Source organism: Anneissia japonica, unplaced genomic scaffold, assembly GCF_011630105.1.
Source record: "Anneissia japonica isolate Jap-2015-1 unplaced genomic scaffold, ASM1163010v1 scaffold287715_len1027211_cov185, whole genome shotgun sequence".
Taxonomy (NCBI): domain Eukaryota; kingdom Metazoa; phylum Echinodermata; class Crinoidea; order Comatulida; family Comatulidae; genus Anneissia; species Anneissia japonica.
This window is the reverse complement of record NW_022724789.1, coordinates 454,787-474,781: the sequence shown is the minus strand read 5'-3', so window position 1 is coordinate 474,781 and position 19,995 is coordinate 454,787. Positions and strand designations below refer to the sequence as shown.

At 32.6% G+C, this 19,995-nt stretch overlaps 1 protein-coding gene across 3 annotated transcripts in view; it reads right to left on the bottom strand.

Annotated features, from left to right (window-relative positions):
* Positions 1 to 19,995, bottom strand: part of LOC117112556 (huntingtin-interacting protein 1-like) — a 48,172-nt gene that overhangs the window by 27,342 nt on the left and 835 nt on the right. Inside the window, exons 1-5 of one of the 3 annotated variants that reach the window (XM_033255638.1) lie at positions 12,655 to 12,980; positions 4,132 to 4,195; positions 3,160 to 3,302; positions 1,678 to 1,734; positions 1,103 to 1,183 (exon numbers count right to left, since the gene is read on the bottom strand). In XM_033255638.1, coding sequence (XP_033111529.1) covers positions 1,103 to 1,183; positions 1,678 to 1,734; positions 3,160 to 3,302; positions 4,132 to 4,195; positions 12,655 to 12,762 — 453 coding nt within the window. In that variant the 5' untranslated portion in view covers positions 12,763 to 12,980. Of the gene's footprint in view, positions 1 to 1,102; positions 1,184 to 1,677; positions 1,735 to 3,159; positions 3,303 to 4,131; positions 4,196 to 12,654; positions 12,981 to 19,995 lie in introns of those variants that run through there. The other 2 variants (XM_033255641.1, XM_033255639.1) reach the window with 2 other exon arrangements.

Sequence of the window (19,995 nt, the reverse complement as noted above, 5' to 3'; positions counted from 1 at the left end):
GGAGATGATAGTATATGAGGGAAGATAATAGTATGAGGCGAGATAATAGCATATAATACGAGGGGAGATAATAGTAGATAATATGAGGGGTATAATAATTATACTGCAAGGGTATAGATACAAAAGATGTGTGATAATTACTGTTAAAACAGATGTGATGATCATGGTATAATTGTAAATACCACATACTGTAGGAATTAAGTTAAATAATGTAGTATTAGGTATAAAAAAAATGGGATACCATAAAGTACAAAGAAGGAATTTGATAATTAATGTGGAGGCTATGATGTAGGGAAGGTGTGGTAATTACAGTGAAGAAGGTTTTATAACTGTTGTCAAGGGATGTTTGAAGTATAGTCAAGAAATGTATAACAAGGAAAAATAACTGTACAAAAACTAGTACAGTCACGGGTATAATACTGAAATGGTGAAGCTATTATTAGAGTTAATGGATGTGTAACTAACATAGTAATGAAAGTGAAAATGGTATTATAGTGGATAGCTATGATTAATATTATGTAAGTGTAACTACCTTATCAAAGGTGTGAGTGAATGCTAAGTGAATGAGTACAAGTATGTGTAGTGCAGATAATAGATACCTAGAGATATGATGGATGTTCCAATACAGTACCACAAAGGAATATATCAAATAGGAGATGTACCTGGATTATTATCAAGGTTTGTGGGGGTTTTCATTTAAAACCACAATGAGAGTGCAATCCATTCATCAATGCTTATTACTTAGAACTTTAGTTCAATTTTATTTTTCCTTTCATTTCTTTATGCATGAGCGCCAATGATATGCCAATCAGGTGTAATCACAACAAATGCAACCAAAAAAAATCCAGTTATCTATTATCTAGACCCATATGTCTAGTAATCTATTATCACATAATAACTAACACACAAATAACAATAAAGGCCAAGTATATGACAAGAGACCAAAATAATATGCTGATATACATATCTCTGGCTCTATATTGCTTGGGGAATGGATTCGGTTTTGGTTGTTTGCAAGTATCGAACCCAGATACTACAAATTGGAAGGCTGACACTTTAACCATCAAGTCACAGATTCATTCCTTCTGTTCAGAAATCTTACCTTTTTGTGGAATTCTATTTTGGTGACAAGCAGGGAACAATAAGCATTGATTAACTTGCTATAGCCTTCCTGCATATGTGCCTAAAGAATGAAATTGAAACAAAAATGGTTTAACAATGTTACTAAAAAACAAGATTTAGATAAATAGAACTAACAGGTTTATAGTCACAATCTTAGGTTTGTAATTTAAGTGGGGAAAAAAAATTGCATTCAAATTTAAGTCTGAGAATGTCATTTCCGGCCACCTAGAGGTGCCATAGCCATAAAACTTTATACCTCAGCACACCCATGTTGGGGCTAAGGTACTAGTCTAAACTCTCCATCTGTTAAAAGCCCTCTCTGGGACCCCTTCTATTTCAAATTCCTAGATTCACCACTGCTCCTAAGTTAATTTTCAAATCTTAGTAATGTTTCATGGATGCATCAATGACAGGAACTCATTTTCCCTTACATTTTCTTAGATTTTTTTTTTGCCTTGTTCATGTTCAATTCTCTCACAAATTGACTCCGAACTATGGACAATCAGGCTTTCAAATAAGGAAAACATTTTAAGCCTACTGTACTACCAGACTTACCCACATGCTTCCAAGATCTGAAATATGCTCAGAATGTTTCATTGAATCTTTCACAGCCTTAAAAAAAAAGATTTTAAATAATTAATTGAATACTTGAATTATTTTCCCCAAAAGAACAATTTCACAATCTTTCACTATTTCAAAATTATATTTAAAATAGTGGTTACAAAATAGTAAGCATCATAGATATGCAGAAGTTGAGTGAGTTCACAGAGGATTTTTGCTTACTTGTAGGAGTGTGGGAGAATGACCTAATTTCCATACGACTCACGAGTCCTGCAAGCGCAGAGGAATTAGGATTTGGGAACCCTTTCGTAATTGTAAGTAGTAGCAGCAGAAGTAGTATCAGTTACTAATAGTATTTAGTTGACACTTTAAACAGCAGTTACATATTGTCGCAGTAGCAACCTTATTAGTACTTAGCAGACCTAGTACAGAGAGTTAGCAAAATAACAATAGCAATAAAATAACTATAGTAATACAGTAGTCACAGAAATTAGCCACAATAGTAACAACACATCACAAGCAGCAGAAAGTAATACTACTGTTGCAACATTAGTTGTAGCAGTAGCAATAGTAAAGTAGGAATCAGCAGTTAGAATTACAATTTGAAATATTTAGTAAGTACATTCATAATTTAGTGTCAAAATGGAGTAGAAATGACAACTTATCCTGGCATAATAATTCCCATTAGAAAATCTCAAGGTTATGAGAGCAAAAATGTAGAGTAAATATGAGTGTCAACTAGGGATTGCAAAGTAAGTATGTAGAGTAACCACAAGCATGTTGAAGTATGTACTTCACTATACTAAGTTCAGAAACTGAAACAATAAAATCTTATCATTTTTAGAGGTTTATGACTGAAGAAATATGGCGACTGTGAAAAATAAGCTGTATAATAGTAAAATATCAATAAATAAATTAAGTAAATCATTTATTTGCTTATTTAAGGTAAAATCAATTACAGTATTTATTGCTGAGAAGGGTTATTGAGGGGGAGTTTATTCGAAGGAGGCATATTTTTTTTAAATGTAAAATGGATACGTATTCTCAAATAAATGCCTTAACTTGTTAGTAAATGTGAAATTACAAAACATAATTACTGCCAAAATGTGTTATTATTGTGTGATTCAAAAGACTTATTAATCTCAGGTTAGAAAAAAATGTAATTCTACTGAAGTAGATTAATAGAATGTGTCAAGAATGACGCTGCTTCCATTACTTTTGTTCAAAGTAATTTGGGGGGGGGATGATTATTAGAGGGAGGCGTTTAATCTAAATTAGCTTTTGGAGGGGCGTATATTCGAGGGAGGCGATTATTCGAAGCGGGAGTTTATTCAAATTTTCATAACCATACTTAATAAAGGAATATTGAAACTAACGTTCAGGTTTCAAGAATTAGTTTATCAAATAAAGTATGTTATTAAAAAATTGAAAGTAATTAAGTGTAAAAATAACACACTACGATACTGAAATACTTACATGTTCATGGCCTTCTCTCATCAGTTTGTGCAACGTGTGACAGAATTTCCAGCAGACGATTGGGTTGCCTTGCATGGGTAACCTGGAAACCACAGTCCAAAATGTACCAGCACCCTTCTCTTGGAAGGAACCAATAATCACATCTATACTTTGGTTAAGATCATTAACATCATTTCCATGACATCAGTCTTAAGCATATGAAAATGTGTTCCTATCAAAATTTTCTATTGAATCTGACAGACAAAAATCTGACAGCTCTACATGTGACATGCCTATATATGGTCATGATGACATCACGTCATGAATATTTAGGCATATCATGACTATATATTTTTTATATATATTTTCTTGAGAGTACCAAATAAATGTTGACTGAATTGAATTGAATATGGACATGTAATACATATATTTGTTGTCAAAGAAATTTTGATGATCTGCCTATCTTTAAGTATCAACTCCCTCACTCAACAACATTCACTACTAATGACTCAATTACAGCAATTGGTGGTCGTAAATATAACCAATACTTTACCACCAATTCTGTATAATGCCAAACATTATGGTTTCCCCATCTCCTGTTCAACGTCCCCTTTGGGAAACATTACCAAATTAAACATATCCTGATCACATCCGACATTCCCCAACATTTAAATATGTCAAACTAGCGATGACAGTGGTGGGTACCATTTTTCATTAATTTCTCACTGGATATATGTAATTTATTATTAGCATACTGACCTAAGCTTCTAGCCCCTTGCTATTCTACAACCTTGTTTTTCTTTTTACACAAATCACTGGTGATGTTGGTAAACTATGAGTGAATACTTACCTGGATAAAACTGACTACAGTAGAACCTGTCCTGTGGGACATATCAATTAAGGAGACACCCATATTAACTTTTATTTCAATGTTCATTTCTTTTTTCAAAAGAATAACAATGTAAACCTGGCAAACCAATTTTAAAAGGATACTTCTGACATGTTTCTCTTTGACTGGTACTTCCTGATTGTTGATAGCTTTAGTGATGCTGGTGGTCTGCAAGAGAAAAGAAAAATGGTGTTACCATGGAATTTCTAGTAAAGCGCAGAGATAGATTGTAACTAAACCTATTTTCATCAATCTGATATGCTTGACTGACTGTCTACTATAGTACCACAAAGTAGTTTGTATTTCAATTGTACAACAGGAGGAACTTAATGGGTAAGATGGGAGGGGTTTAATAACAATGGGATGAGATTCATTTTGGAGTTAGATAAGGGCATATTGAAAAGTTTGAATACAGTATACAGATCACTTGATGGGAAACATTTGAGGACATGATTTTAATTTCAGTATGGCGAGATTGATTAGTTTACTCTCTCTCTCTCTCCCTCACTCCCTCTGATGCAAGACTAGAACAATTAATAATCTTAAAAAAAAAAACACTTGATATTCTGCAAAAATAGTGAAATCGAGACTAAAATCACGAAAAAAAAAACATAGTTCAGTTAGAGTGTCAAAGGCAAACAAAACTAGAAGGTCAATGGTTAGCATTTACCAGATGGTAATAATGGTTATGATATTGAAACTTGAGAGATTATTTCAGAGGCCATCCTATTATGTCAAACATTGTTTATGGTAATGACCTTGGTAGAAGATGGGTGGGAGAATTACACAGACAAAAGCAATAGCTTATTGACGATCATTCACAGATATTACTGTACAAATATAGTAAAGTCACAGAGAACCAGTACACTACCAGTACTAGACAAAGCCGATATATGTAGGTGAGCGTTTGGTTAAGAGGTAATGTTCCTGCTTCTTGCACTGTAGATTCCAGTTCAAACTCGGCCAGCGTCGGGTATTAATTTGAGTCCGACCGCTCTGTTCCTCGAATAACCCTTGCATGAGAGACAGGCAGGATAAGGATAATGTACCTGTTTTATGTTGGTACTGGCGCCAAACTGCACGGCGCTGGTCCTCGGTGGCCCAGCAAAAATTTTTCTATTTCAAATATTTGGAATAGGGCAAAAAAGGAAATTTTCTAATTAAATTTTTTTAAATTTATTGTTACAAAATTCCTTGTTATAGTTTCAAAAAATTCTATTTCATTCTCATCCAATGACTTGCCACTTACAAGATGGAAGTCAGCATGCACTGAGTGTGATGCTTATTAAAGCCTAGTATTTAACCCCAGCCAGCATGCCAACTACGGCCCGGGGGCACTCCAACCCGCTTTGAATAATTTCAGCCAAGGCTACCACATTGCTGAGGTCAAGAAAAAAATATTTCCCAGCCGTTTTTCATTTGAGGTTGTCAGAAGCAAAGTAAAGACAACTTCCGCACAGGCAAACTTCCCCCAACAAACTGGCCCTGGCTACCAGTTAAAAAAAGATTCAATACCAGGACTATAATCAAGTCTCATTCTCAGGCTTAAGGAAGTAAAGTTGTTTTTAGTTATAGCATCGTTGATGTCACACCATAGTACAATCCTTTGTTAGTTACTGTACATAGCAACATTACACAAGTGCTTGATATACCTGAGTAAATCTACAGAAAGCCAAAACATTTAAAATGACAATCTTTATCTAAAACCCTGACCAGACTATCTAATTTTATTTGATAAAAACAGTGACATGCCAAAATATGGTCATGATGACATCACATCATGACCATATATAGGCACAACATGACCATATATAGGCACATCATGACCATATATAGGCACAACATGACTAAATATGGGCATACAACAATTTTTTTTTTGTCAAAGAAAATTTGATAGTGTGGACAGAGCTTAAAGCCCTGTCCACACTATAAATTTTATTTTAAAAAAAAAAGACATGTGACATGCCTAAAATCAGGGTTGCCATCCCAAAACTAGTATGAATGAGCAAAAACATGTTTTAACACGTTAACTACTACTACACCTATGTTTAAGGTTCCTTCCCTTTTGCCAAAACAAGTTTACATAGTACAAACATGCTTTTTTAAAATTTTATCTAGTCATACAGTATATCATCAAAATAATGTATTTCATAAATTGGTGGGGAAATATTATGGAACAGGTAAACTCGTTGACAGCACTGTGATAGCACTTTTTATTGACTACGCCAAGTCCGAGTTATCTTGTCCGTTTTTTGCATGGGTTGGTATATGCTCAAAGGGCGCCTCCACTTGTGCCGCACAAGTGTACTACCGGCAACATTACAACAAACATACATACATCATTTGTACGCTATCATCTAGTAGTATCTTCCCCGAACTACCAGCCGTTGAGTCTGTGGTTCTACAATGTATATAACAATTGAAGTTATAAACGCTAGAATGTTACCCCGATTTTGACGAGTATACTCATCACTGGCGTCTTCAGCAACACACTGTGGGCGAGTATACTCGTTGCTGGCGCGCGCATTTTCCTGTTCCTGTTCTGATTGGTCAATTGTTATGTTTGATTGACAATCCAGAAATGTCCATTTATCAGCACACAGTTCAATCGTTCATCAAACAACATTTTCACTAGCTAACTAGTATTATTGACCGATTGTCCTATGACCTGTAAAGGCATTAGCTTAATTGATGTACAGTAAACACAGGAAACATTACTTTTAAAACGTAAATTAACTCGCCGAGTTTAACTTGAATTGGAAGGGCATAATCCATAAATCCAAACCCTCTTCAATTACAAATTCTGCAACATTCTATACACCACATAATTACGAACTACTTAACTATGGTAAATATTTATATTCTTGTTCTCCTGACAATTCATGCAGCATAGCAGACACAAACTAGCCACTCTTATTTATTTAAGCATGTGGAGCATGATAAGCTATTGGGTATAACATCAAGGGGTTGAGAGTATGATGTTGACAGACAAGCTATTGGGTATAACATCAAGGGGTTGAGAGTATGATGCTGACAGATGGAGGTAGCCTTCATCAACATTGCTTCTCATCACCACCCAGCCGTTATATTAATGAGTACAGTACCTGGTAGAATGGTGAAGTACTCGTACAATGTACTGGTGTGCAGACAAATGGAACACACCTGGAATTATCCCCAAAGTTAATAAGCAATGGAGAAGGATGCATGCACATCTATTAGAATGTACTTTGGCCTATTATCATATTATATTTTATATAAGAAAAAATTAAGAAGTTCTACACAACAGAATAAGAAGTTAAATCATTGAGAGAAACAATAAGTATCTGGAGCACTCATATTCAAAAAGAATTTTGCACTACAGTATTTCCTAGTTTGCACCCTCTAATTGAGAACCCTCAAATTATGAGACCCCTGTCAAGGAACCAAATAATCTTCAATCTTTCAACACAAAACTAAACCTGTAATTGAAGACCGAACCCCCAGACCATTCCATATTTTAAGGTCCCAAGGTGGTCTCAAATCCTAGGGCGAACTATACTGTACCGTACTTTATTTTAAGTTTCTGTATAAATCTTTAACTCTCTCAATTTTGTAAAGCACAAGGAGATAGTACTATATCCTTGGGGCTAAATTTCACTTATATATTAGAACCTAGGAAAAAAAATGTTTATTTTATAATTTTATCATGCAAATCATTTTTTTACTAATGTCAGGTTAGAAAAGTTGAAGATGGATCAAATGATGTAGTTGTACAGTACAGTAGATTGTGTATGCCACTGTGCCAGCCATATGCAAACCTACATTACTAATACCAGCATTATGATATTCTATTAGCAGATGGTGTCCATAAACTGTTATGCAAAATTTATACTGTACTCAGTTGTACAGTATTTTATGATGTTTCTTTTGATGTCAACACAAAGGCTTGTTTCCTACCATAGCATTTTCATTACTTCTACCTCCACATGATCTTCCTCAGCTTCTAACTGGAATGTGCTGAAGAAATCTACACCGATTCATGTCATGTAAGCCTACCAAAGACGGCAGCGAGTGGTCTAAAATTTCATGCGGGAAGTATTCCCTTTGAGCTGAATTAATTCTAATAGATTTTAAAGTTAAAGTTAAATCTTAAATTTTATGACCTAAACACCAATATATAGTAAGCTGTTACTTGGCTAAAATTAATGAAATACACAAAAAGAAGAAAAAAAACCCCCAAAAACGACGGGCAGGTGTAGTCTATCAATAACACAATGAAAACATATCTACTGAATAATAGTATGAGTAAACTTCCTTTGTATGAAGGTTGAAGGTCAAGTTTCTTATATTTGTACCTAAAAAGGTGCTTACACAGAGAAAACATATCAATTCAATTGTAACTGTATTGTGCTTTAAATACTATGATTAAGGGCACACTGAGAATTACATTAAATTACACAAAAACATAGGTATAACAGTATACATAAACAAATTTCCAACAATTTGTGGGCAGGGTTGAAAGTTGAAGCAGAAGGTGAAGACGAGTAGATGGAGGGGGAAGGGGGAGGAAAATCAAAGATGGATTGAGAGAGAGGGAATAGGCTAGGCTCAAGAAGTAGGCAAAAATAAAGTAAACCGTATTTTGTACGTTGAAATAAAATGCTGTTTTTATGTGATTCACTATACTCACTCCAAAAGAAATAAAAAACAAATGTTTATGAACAAACACCCAGTTATTATTACTCTGGTAGCAGTAATTAGTATGCATCATAATATCTCAAGCAGTTTATGCCCTTGAACCTGTTTATGGGTGGCCTAATTAATTCTAAGACTAGAACCATGTTCCTCATCAAACTGTAGTGTCCTGTCGCTTGTTCTAATAGTGTGAGTGCACTATTATTGTACAAGCTTTCAACTTAATGGAAGCTCAAATGATAATAAAAAAAATAATATTAACAATAAAATAACATGAAAAAATAATATATTATTATTATATAGTTGAATAATCATATTTTGTACCTTGTCCTGAACTTTGTAGTGGACTGGTGAAACTATGGTCGTTGATGGCATAATAAAATACGGATTGTTTTTATCGGCAATCTATTGTACTTTAAGACTGCAGTAAGTAGGAAGAATACAGTAGGACTCCTTTTTGGTGTACTGTTGGCTTAGCCTAGATTTAGGCAGGTTGTCTGGCTGTTTTTTACAGATCAGTAAATTCTGATGTCAGTTTGTGAGTCCAAACTGCCAGATGCAGGTCAATTGAGACCTGATATCACCTTTTTTAAACGACAGAATTAGAACAATGTTTACAAAGGATATATTTAACTACATTTTAATCTCAGTTTTGCTCTCAGTTTTATTTTTGAATAAAATAGAAATTAAAACCAAGAATTAGTTGACCTAATACGGTACTTAATAGTCATATGAATCTTGTCATTATCACACACCCTGTGTTCATTCAATCACCTGGAAGTATTGAGTTTCTGTGGGTTAAATGCTGCCAAGCTACTGGGCATGCTCAGTGAGAAAACAACATAAAGAATTAAACACTTAGTGTATCATGTACGTACTAGATGCAGTATATCATGATGGCTGATGTACTACGAAATGGGTTTCCTTCCAGTCCATGGAATAATACTACTGTATCAGTACAGTAGACACTCTAGTAAAGGACCAATCTGGGATGGAAGAAATATTTCCCTACCCCCGGTAGGGAAAACAATAATAGGTAAATAAATAAAAAAATAATAAATAAATAAATAAATAAAATAAATAAATAAAAAATAAAAAAAATAAAATAATAAATAAAAAAATAAATAAAAATAAATAAAACATAATAAATAAAATAAACAAATAAAATATAAATAAAATAAATAAATAAATAATAAAGTACCTTAATAGAGCAACTCCATCAAAGGACAAATTGTTAAAATCGTGATAGATATTAGTTCGTAAATTCTTTCACCCATCTTAAATTTACATTTTTAAATCTTGGCATTTAATGTCATTATCGACACTAATACTTTATAAATACATTTAGTTAGCTTAATTCTTCCATCAACAGTATACAGTAGGTTAGTATTATTTGCTATTTAAAAATGAACTTGTAGAGATGGCATACTAACCATATATTCCTCTCACTGTTAATGTTAAAAGACATAACTTACTATAGGCAAACAAATTATATTTATTGTATTACAGATTATAAATTTTAGTTGCTATTGGCATAAAGTAGTAATTAGTAGTCACTGGCACTTTTGTTGTTGAGATGTGGTTGTAACGGGATACGATACTGTATGGCTACCAGGAACAAAATCCATCTTCAGCCTTGTGTATCTTAGAATTCCTATCTATATAGTCATTCTTTATTTGACACAATTTTCAGGATAGCATTCAGAGTATTCAACCAATGTCATGTGACATATTATTTGTGAGGTCAATCAAATTGTGCAAGTCATTGTACTTTAGTTTAATTACATTTTTATTTTAGGTTTTGTATGTTTTCTTTGTAAATTCTTGTTTTGTGTGCACTAAAATTAACCCCAACAAAAAAAAAATAACAATAAACAAAAAACATATGAATGTCACAAAATTTTATTTTTTATTTTAAATTCAATCATGAACTAACAGAGATAGAACCGCCACTAACAGGTTGGAGAAAATATAATAATAATAATAATAATAATATAATATTAGTATGGTAACTCCAAAGAATGCCAACTGTGAGGCCATAATTGATTCTACTGTACGTTTCATTCTTTATTTGAACATGTGCTTGTTCTTGACAATGTTCAAATAAAGAATGAAACATAGAATCAATTATGGCCTCACAGTTGTCAATCTTCGGGGTCACCATACTCCTATTTTATTTTCGAATAATCAGTGGATCCTTTGGGTTTTAAACAAAATATAGGCCTACAGTAATGGTACAATTACAGATCTACTGTAATCTTTCAGCCAGTACAGTTTATTTACCAGTAATTTCTTGTTCAACAAGCATCTCCCAAATTATTATTTTATTTATTTATTTATTACCTATTCGGCATTAACAAATCAGAAAATGGCCAGATGGGTGCCAAGAGGTCACCATGGGCTGAGAGCCCAACACAAGGTGTGGGTATCCTCTAAAACCCCTGGCCAAACGAACAAACAATAACTAACAAAACAGCACGAAGGCAAACACGACATATCAGAATAAAATAGCCAATAAAAAGATCGTTAAAAATAAGTGAAAAATGTAACAGACAAATGTTTAAAAAATGGGTTTACAGGTTTTTTTTCTGCAAACCGCACGGTTAAAATTGGTGTTAAAATACCAAAAGAACAAAGAAAGATTGAAAAATAGCCTACAAATGTTAAAAATACATTTAAAAATTGGAATAATTATGAAATGTTAAAATTAACTAACTATACATGTACAGGATATTTCAACCGTAAAACAAACTGCAAGCAGTACAAGTTAAGATATCACTGTAAGCTAGTTTCCCATAAAGAGTGCAAATGTTGTGAAACCGCATTTTTAAATTACTAAATACTATTCGCACTATAAACTCTTTGAGGCTTACAGAGTGATGATGTTTTTAGCCAGGAAGAAAAATTCCTGGAACCAAAGGATTCGAACCCATGACCTTAGGATTGGAAGGCAATCACCTTTTAAAGCTGCAGCTTTAATACAACTTGATCAAAGCACTTCCTTTCATAAAACATAAACAGATTTTACTTCCTACAGTAATCTTTACAATATGTCAACCATAGATCCTACCGTACAGTCAAAACAATAATTCAGAAACAAGAGAACAATTTAGGAAGATGTGCCTATTAATTTATGATTACTGTTACCAAGCGGACACATCATAGACCACAGGGCTAAAATAAATTGGGAGGATGGGGACTGTCTTTTAGCTTGACATATATCTAATGGAAATCAAGTTAAAATGTGGACACTTGAATAGCAGTTTGACTCACTTTCACTGAGTACTAAAACAAATAAACAAGGAAATTGAAACTTACAAAGAACAATATAAGTCTGTAAACTTAACCTGAGTCAAAAAATAAAATTCTTCGGAAGATTTGATATTAAATATTATTATTGTTCACGTCACAACACAATACAAAATGTTTTGAAATATATTTATGGCACATTGTATTGTTATAAAAGTAGAAACAAAAATAGAAATGTCAAAAATATCATCGGTGCCATCTTCATTGCTTTTTCATGTTCAGTTAGTGAAATCATGGAGGTGGTGAAATGTATACAGTAGGCCTACAGTTGCCCATATCTACCACGAACCAAATACGGTAAATCATTAACAACATTAATGCTCTTTGCACGAGCCCAAAAACCCTATTATTATGACCCATAGATTAAAATATGTACTGGAAATCTTCTTTAGTATGATCCAGGACAAGCTAAGAAGCTATTACCAGTCAAAAAGTTCCTTCAATAGTCGGACCCAGCATTTGGATGCTACTGTAAAAGACTGCCTCTGGGATGCGACTGGCATCGGACCTCCATGGTTTGAGTAACAACTTAACTGAACTGAACTGAGGTGTATTATTCTCTTTTCTATCTTACCTGGTATAAAAAATCTGGAAAAAGTTAGGAATCAAAGTGCTAGAGGAAGTAAATACTTGATAATACCAACCTGCTTTCTTGTAAATATTCTCCAATCTTTGACAGACTGTGTCAGATAAACTGATGGACCACCAGACTGTGGGAATGTTTCCCCAAAATCTAGTCTCAAATAGGGCATCTTAATGTGTATTCTCTTCCACTACAGGTCAATGCATATACAGTAGACACAATGATGGGTACACAAATATTTTTGTTGTCTTGGCAATCGATTAAAATCTCAAAGAATTAGCAGCACCAAAATCGGGTGAAGATGCTTATCGTTACCGTCCGTTATGCTTGTTTACTTCACAAAGACTGATCTAATTTAGAATTAGGAATCATTTATAGCATTACTTCACTTGACTCCGCAACATGAAACCGACCGCCCATCAGGATGCTAGTCAGAAAATGCACCACAATTCTACAATATCCAACGTAAATGTTTACAGCCTGAGGAGGAAAAGTTCACGATCATTCCCTGAGGGTCAGGGTCGCGTCAACATCTTGAAGACATGCTTTTCTGATAAAGACACCGTTATGTGGATATTTTTAGCACACTTATTGAAAATTCCATAATGTACAAGGAATGTAAAAACATTGAGGTAAACATTGTTGTAATTTGTGATTACAACTCACAATAAAGAAAGCTTATAATATACATTATTCTAGCCTGTAAATTGAGCAATTTATCTTTGAGGCATATAGTGTTGAGTGTGACTAAATTTACAACTTTCTAGCAATTGAAACCCAGTTGAAGTACTGGAAAAAAAAAAAATAGAGCATTCAATAAATATCTAGCGACTGATGTACATACTATGAAATCCCTTAAGACGCCAAGGTATGAATAACAGCCTAAATGGGAATAATTTAGAAGATAAATTTTGATTAGAACTGTATGTTAAAATGACTAATGATCGCATATTCAGAAAGCCGAAAATACAAAGGTCTACACTACAATATGAATAATTTCCACTACCGGAGTACTTGTAATTGAAAAGGAATGAATCATTCAATTATTCAATTATTAATTAATTTAAGAACAAATAAAATATAGAATACTATAGATACAGTAGATCCTCTGAGAAAGACAGGATTTTTTGTATCAATTGTAATTTAATGTATAGGCCTACATAATGCCATAATTCTAATGTAATACTTTATGAAGTTATTTTTAGTAGTATACTGTATTATTAAAATTTGCATTTTACTGTACTCAAAAATTTGTCTTAAATTTGTAATACATGAGCAAGTAAATAAATATTTTAAAGTAGAGTATAGTTTATAATGAACGTGTCTTTCCTCATTTACATATAAATGATTATCTCACTTTATAAATAATTGGTTTATGTAACTCACACATCACATCTACATTGTTGAATGGTTCTGAAAACGAATTAATGTCAAGAGAAATGTGTGGTTTTCTCGGAAATGCAATCCTATCTTGGAAAGTACTACATTTCCACATCTTTGTCGTTCGTATTGATTGCGCGCTGCGTGTAATGAATGCATGTTTTCAATATATACTGTATGTACAGAGTGCCAGAGGTACCACTGCATTTTTTGTTTCACTGTATGCATAGAAAATCTGAAAATTCGACCTCTCTTTCCATTCTACTTTTTTTGTACTGTATGGCATTGCTGGAAATGTCTTAATGTTTCAAATCGTCTTTTAAAAAAATGAAAATTCCCCTTTAGACGATTAATATTGTTTACTTCACTATGCAAACCTTCAAACTATATTTAGTCAAGTTTTAGTTTCATTAAGTTTTTTGTGACAATGTGTGATATATGCCCATATAAGGGCATGGTGATGTCATATGATTATGATGACACATAAAATTTGATAAAAGAGCTTCACCTTTTGTTTGTGATTCCAGCGGTGTTGACAGCAGTTCAATAGAGGGATCAAAGTGGCTAATATTATTTTAGTTATTGTTGATTGTTACTATTTTTATACCTTTTTATTTGAATTGATATCAAAATAAACACAGCATACAGTACAGCCTCTACTACCACTCTTATTTGTTCTCAAATTTGTGAGTAATGGTTTATTATGTTTTATGAGAGAATCTACCTTTGCCTTTTTTTTTTAGCAAAGACTTCAAATCTCAACACACAGAGTGTGTTATATTATCAATTTCTATTTTACTGTATTCCGTAATTAAACTGGAATTATTCTTAATGGTTGAATGGTTTTAAGTCAGCTGACTACTGCACAATCCATGAGCTTTACAGTAATTATCTTCGAGTTGGTCTGGTGTTTTCATTTGTTTTTTTTAATATTTGATCTGTGTGTTTTATATTTTATACTCCAAAGTTTTATACAGTATGTACTTTACAAATTAAAGAATGAATGAATGAATAAATGAATGAATATTTCAAGTTATGTAACTTTACATGATCCCAAATTTAAAAAAATTCTTGTCCCCTTTTAAGGCTCAGTTACTTCCTTTACATTCACACTAAAGCAAACAAAAAATGCTGAATTCCAAAAATCCTCATAACCGAGCATATGTTTGTAGTGAACAACTCTCTGTGTGTGCGCGAGTGGTCTCCAACTTTGTAAAAAAAAACCTGCTACAAGAAAAACTCTTTTTTTTTTTTGGCCTTTACAGTATATAAAAATAACTTACTAACTTGTAATTGGTAAAAAAAAAAGCATTTCATTCTGGTAATGTTTAACTACAGGTATACAGTAGACAAGAAAACCATTTTTAACCAGATGACATCAATGTTGATATAGGCATATGAATTAGAAGGCAGAAGGAATATAAAATATTTAATATTTTTTCCAGCTAATCTCTGAGATAACAAAAAATGAATGCTGTATTACTCTGAATAATAAGGAGGGCATGGTTCGACATTTCAACCTTTACAGGAGCATCTTCATCTGGAGTAACATTATTTAGTGTATTTAAACATAATCAGTGTATTCTGTTGTTAAATACTGTATTTCTGAAGTACAGTACTATCTAACTATATAAGTACCTGTACTACATTTAGAAGTAAAGGAAAAGGTAAGTATTAAAGTACTTGGCAATTCAGAACCACCCTGTTTTTTTGATATTTTGCCAATTCCAGGCATGTCCCAGGTTGGCATTAATTATTTGGCATTGACAACCAGGATAGAGCACAAGATCCCTGATGTCATAAAGGAAATAAACCATGGAGTCATCAGGAATATTTAATGAATTTCACGGAATTTATATTGGAATTATAATGTAAAGTTTACTGCTTCACTCCCCCTGGTTAAAGGAAGTTGGTTAACACGATGGTTATCAGTAATGGCATTAATATGTAATTTCTATCCATAAAGCAAAGCAATTAATGTGAATAAAAAGAAGCTAATACCATAGAACAAACGTATAATAATCAGTACCGGAGATAAAATTTAAAACTCCTATAAAAATGCACTCATAATTTTCATTTAATCTGATACTATAATAATCTATTCAGACTTTGAACATTTTTTTAACCACACTGGAAAAATGTCAACATAACAAAGTAAAGTTGTCCATAGCGTACTACAGTGTTACATCACAATACCATGTGATACTACTCCGTTGCTATCATTGCAAAAAACGTTCAACCAGATGCTATTTTCTTCACTGACAAACCATCGATCCCAATTTCTAAGGTAATTATTAAGATGTTGTACTGTATCTTACTTTTTCTTTTTAAATTTTAATTGATGATTAAATGTGTGTTCAAAACTAATATAATGCGAGCTTTTGTGTTTTTAGTACATTTTGATGGTAAAATATTAGATTTTAAAATGCCTATTCCAGAAAGCCATGAAGTCTTTCAGGCGTAATGAACGGTAACTAACGTCCGTTGACAACAGAGAGCGCCACCTGGCGTGGTAATGACACGACTGTGGTACTCCATAAAACTTTACAACACAGTAGGCTTTAAAAAAAAGTTTGATATGTACTACAGTACAGTATCAACAGATTTTTTTTTTATTAAATTTTTTATTATACATTCGGGAAGGCGGTTTGGTGCAGCGATATCTATTCAGGCTGTAAACCTCGTTGTCGAGGGTTTCGAACCACACGCTGACCATTCCAGGCTGGCCATAGTTACCCTAGCTTGCTCTGTTGACAGGCTGTGAAGTGGCTTTCGCTATTTTTTTCAGCCCTACAGTAGGTGCAAGTATTTCATGGATTATAAATTAAATAAAAAATAAATGTTGTGGCCGCCGTTAATCAATATTGATGGTAACATCAGGCCTGACATACCTACAGTAAATATACCAAAAAAAAAAATTATTTTTGAGTATTAAAAAAAACACTAGGGGAGAAGGGTAGTAACCACCATTTTTCCACCCTTTCCCTAGTTTTTCAATATTCAAAAATCTGTATCTGATTATTTACCACTAAAGTTCTTTTTTGTCAAATACTAATATGCTTTTTTGTCTTAGAAAAATCAGTTGTACTGCAAAAAGATTCAAATATATAAAAACAGTCTTCTATTGTTTACTTTATACAAATTTTTAAACAACATAGTACAGTATTTTTAATATAATTATTAAGTGTCTAAGTCATTTATTTCAATATACATGGGCTTTACAATAATACAATAAAACAATTTATTGCACATCACATTATAAGGGGAAACAATAACAATTGTAATCAACATTTTTTATAATTTTTATCCTATACCTAAACCTAATGTTAGTGACTAAAATTGTTATTTTACTGTACAAGACTGATGTAACAATATTTTATTGGTCTTCAGGAACAAATAATAATGAAAAAAAAATTATCTAAAGTCATTTTAATTTAGACCCACCCCACATTTATTTCAATTCAGAAAGTTTATGGAATGCAAAAATATCAAGACTTCAAAATTATAGAGCGTGTCGTCATTAGGCTCAGCAGGGTACCGTCACCTATATTTGTCACGGGAAGGATTTTTCAGATGACGTGATTAGTGACATATTACGACTAATGCTTGAAAACGTGTCTACACATATTTTTCCTGGCACTACTGACATTTTAAATTGGATGCTGACCAAGACGATTTATTAGCATCCTCCAAAGGTCTAAAAATAAATATGACATCATGTTCAATATGGCATGCAGAAAATTTTCTTATGCATAGAATTATTTTCCAATTTTTCCTTAAGTACTGTAGTTTGCCTTTGGAACTGCAATGAATAAATTTTTACACTTACTGTAGCCAATATATTAACAATAACATTACCTGTACATTCTTAAGTTTATTGTACATTTTCTGTAAAAATAGATGAAATTTAATAACTAAATTATATTACAGAAACTAATTGTTTTATTAATATCTGTCACGCTATCATCACATAATCGTAAGTTTTTGTGGACAATATTGTACATTGGAAAACAATAATAAAAAAAAGCTGAAGTTTTGCAACAAAACGTAAACTTAAATCATTAATCTACACTATATTAAACCAAAACATTTTAATCTCTCATATATTTTTGACAATGAACAACCATTGTTCTCTAACATTTTCATTATATCAAACATAGGCCTATATTTTATTTTTAGGTTTAACAGTAGGCCAAATCACTCATTCTTTGCATACCCTTAAATCGGCTAGTAATCAAATGAAGGATTTTCATAGTAAAATGAATATAGGTGTAAATCAGAAAAAATATCATTATTATTTAAAATTGATAATGATGATCAATTTAAATTCATGAGCAAATCAATTTTTTTTAAATTTTTTAATCAAACTATTATAGTAAATCCAATACTTTAGTCTTTTAATTCTAATTAATAGTAAAACCTATTGTATTTTTCATAAAGATGCCAATGATGGAGATACAGAGCTTATTTTTAACAAAGAAAAAAGGTACTTCAGAGTAAAGTGAGTATGTCATACTGTACAATATATCCCATTATATTATTAAGGTAGGTCAAGAGAAAATCCGATTTATTGTAATGGTATCACTCATCCACCTACACCTATTCAGAGAATTCAAATAAAGTACAAATCAATAATATTATTAAGTTAACCACAATGTTAACTGTCAATGCCATTTGCATAATTCATCGACAAAATACGGTAGGCCTAAAAACTTGATACAAGCTTATTAGAGAACTACAGTAGAGGGTTAACCAACAGTTAAAAAAAAATATTCACTATTGTATTGAAACTTAAGGATAAAATCCCACTGTAATTCCTACTACCCACTACCCCTACTATTAATTCAGATAATATTGTTAGGTTACCATACACGCGCGAATAAGCGCCCGGGCGCTTAAAATATTTTTGGCTCTTTTTGAGGGGACGCTTCTTCAAACAGAGCGCTTTTTCAAACTGGGCGCTTATGAAAACAGAGTGGAAGTGGAAGCATTTTCTATGAAGGTCAACGACCTGCCATTTAGGCCACCAAGATGACAATTCTACAGTATAAAGTATAATGGAATACTTCCTTGCCAGGACCTTACCTCTAATACAGTATTTAATCTGGCCTGCTACACTACCACCATGAAAAATAGGAAAATTTCAGAAAAAACTGGAATTGTTTTCTTATTTTATCCCACCCCCGCCCATCATATTATTTTTTCCTCAGCATTTTCACTTGCCCAATTACATACAATTGATCATGTGAGGGATCTCGAGCAAAGGCATAAGGGTGCCCTCAATCATTTTTACCTCAAGTACATTGACTTTACTGTACTCGCATTTTTTTTTTGTCTATATATTAAATGTATATATATATTTATACTTTTAATTTGAGAAGAGGAATGGAGGCATTATCTTTCACTTTGCTAAAGCCAAATATCACCTATTGAGTTGTTTTCAGGTGCATTAGTAGTCAAAGTAAAATATATGATTGAGGTAATACAAGCAATATAGTTACAGGCTTACTAAATATTTAATTTTAAAATATGGGGGAAAAAAAATTTCCAAAAAAACAAAAAAGGTTTTTTAACATTTTATTTGCAATACTGAAAAAGACATCCGGGCAGGGATGATACACTAATTTCTTTTTTTTATTGGGCCTAAGAATAATACTTTTTTAGATATTTAGACACTAGGTTAAATAATTCCAATCTCCATTGAAGTAATGTACAGTAATATTCATTGAGCTACTGCATCCTGTAATTACCAAGCTAGAATAGCAAATTTGAAAGGTCTCTCATTATATTACCAAGTATGTGTCACAAAATTCTGGGAAAAAAATTGTCAATGTGTCCTTGGCGGAACTAGAGCCCAACACTTCTTACTGATTACCTGTGATTCAATGCACAAAAAAATTAAAAATTATTTTAATATTCCACAACAAACACAACAAGAGTAGAAAATATTTAAAATACTCCACAAAATCAAATTATGACATAAATATAAAAACATATTGTAGTTCCTCTGGTATTAACCCAT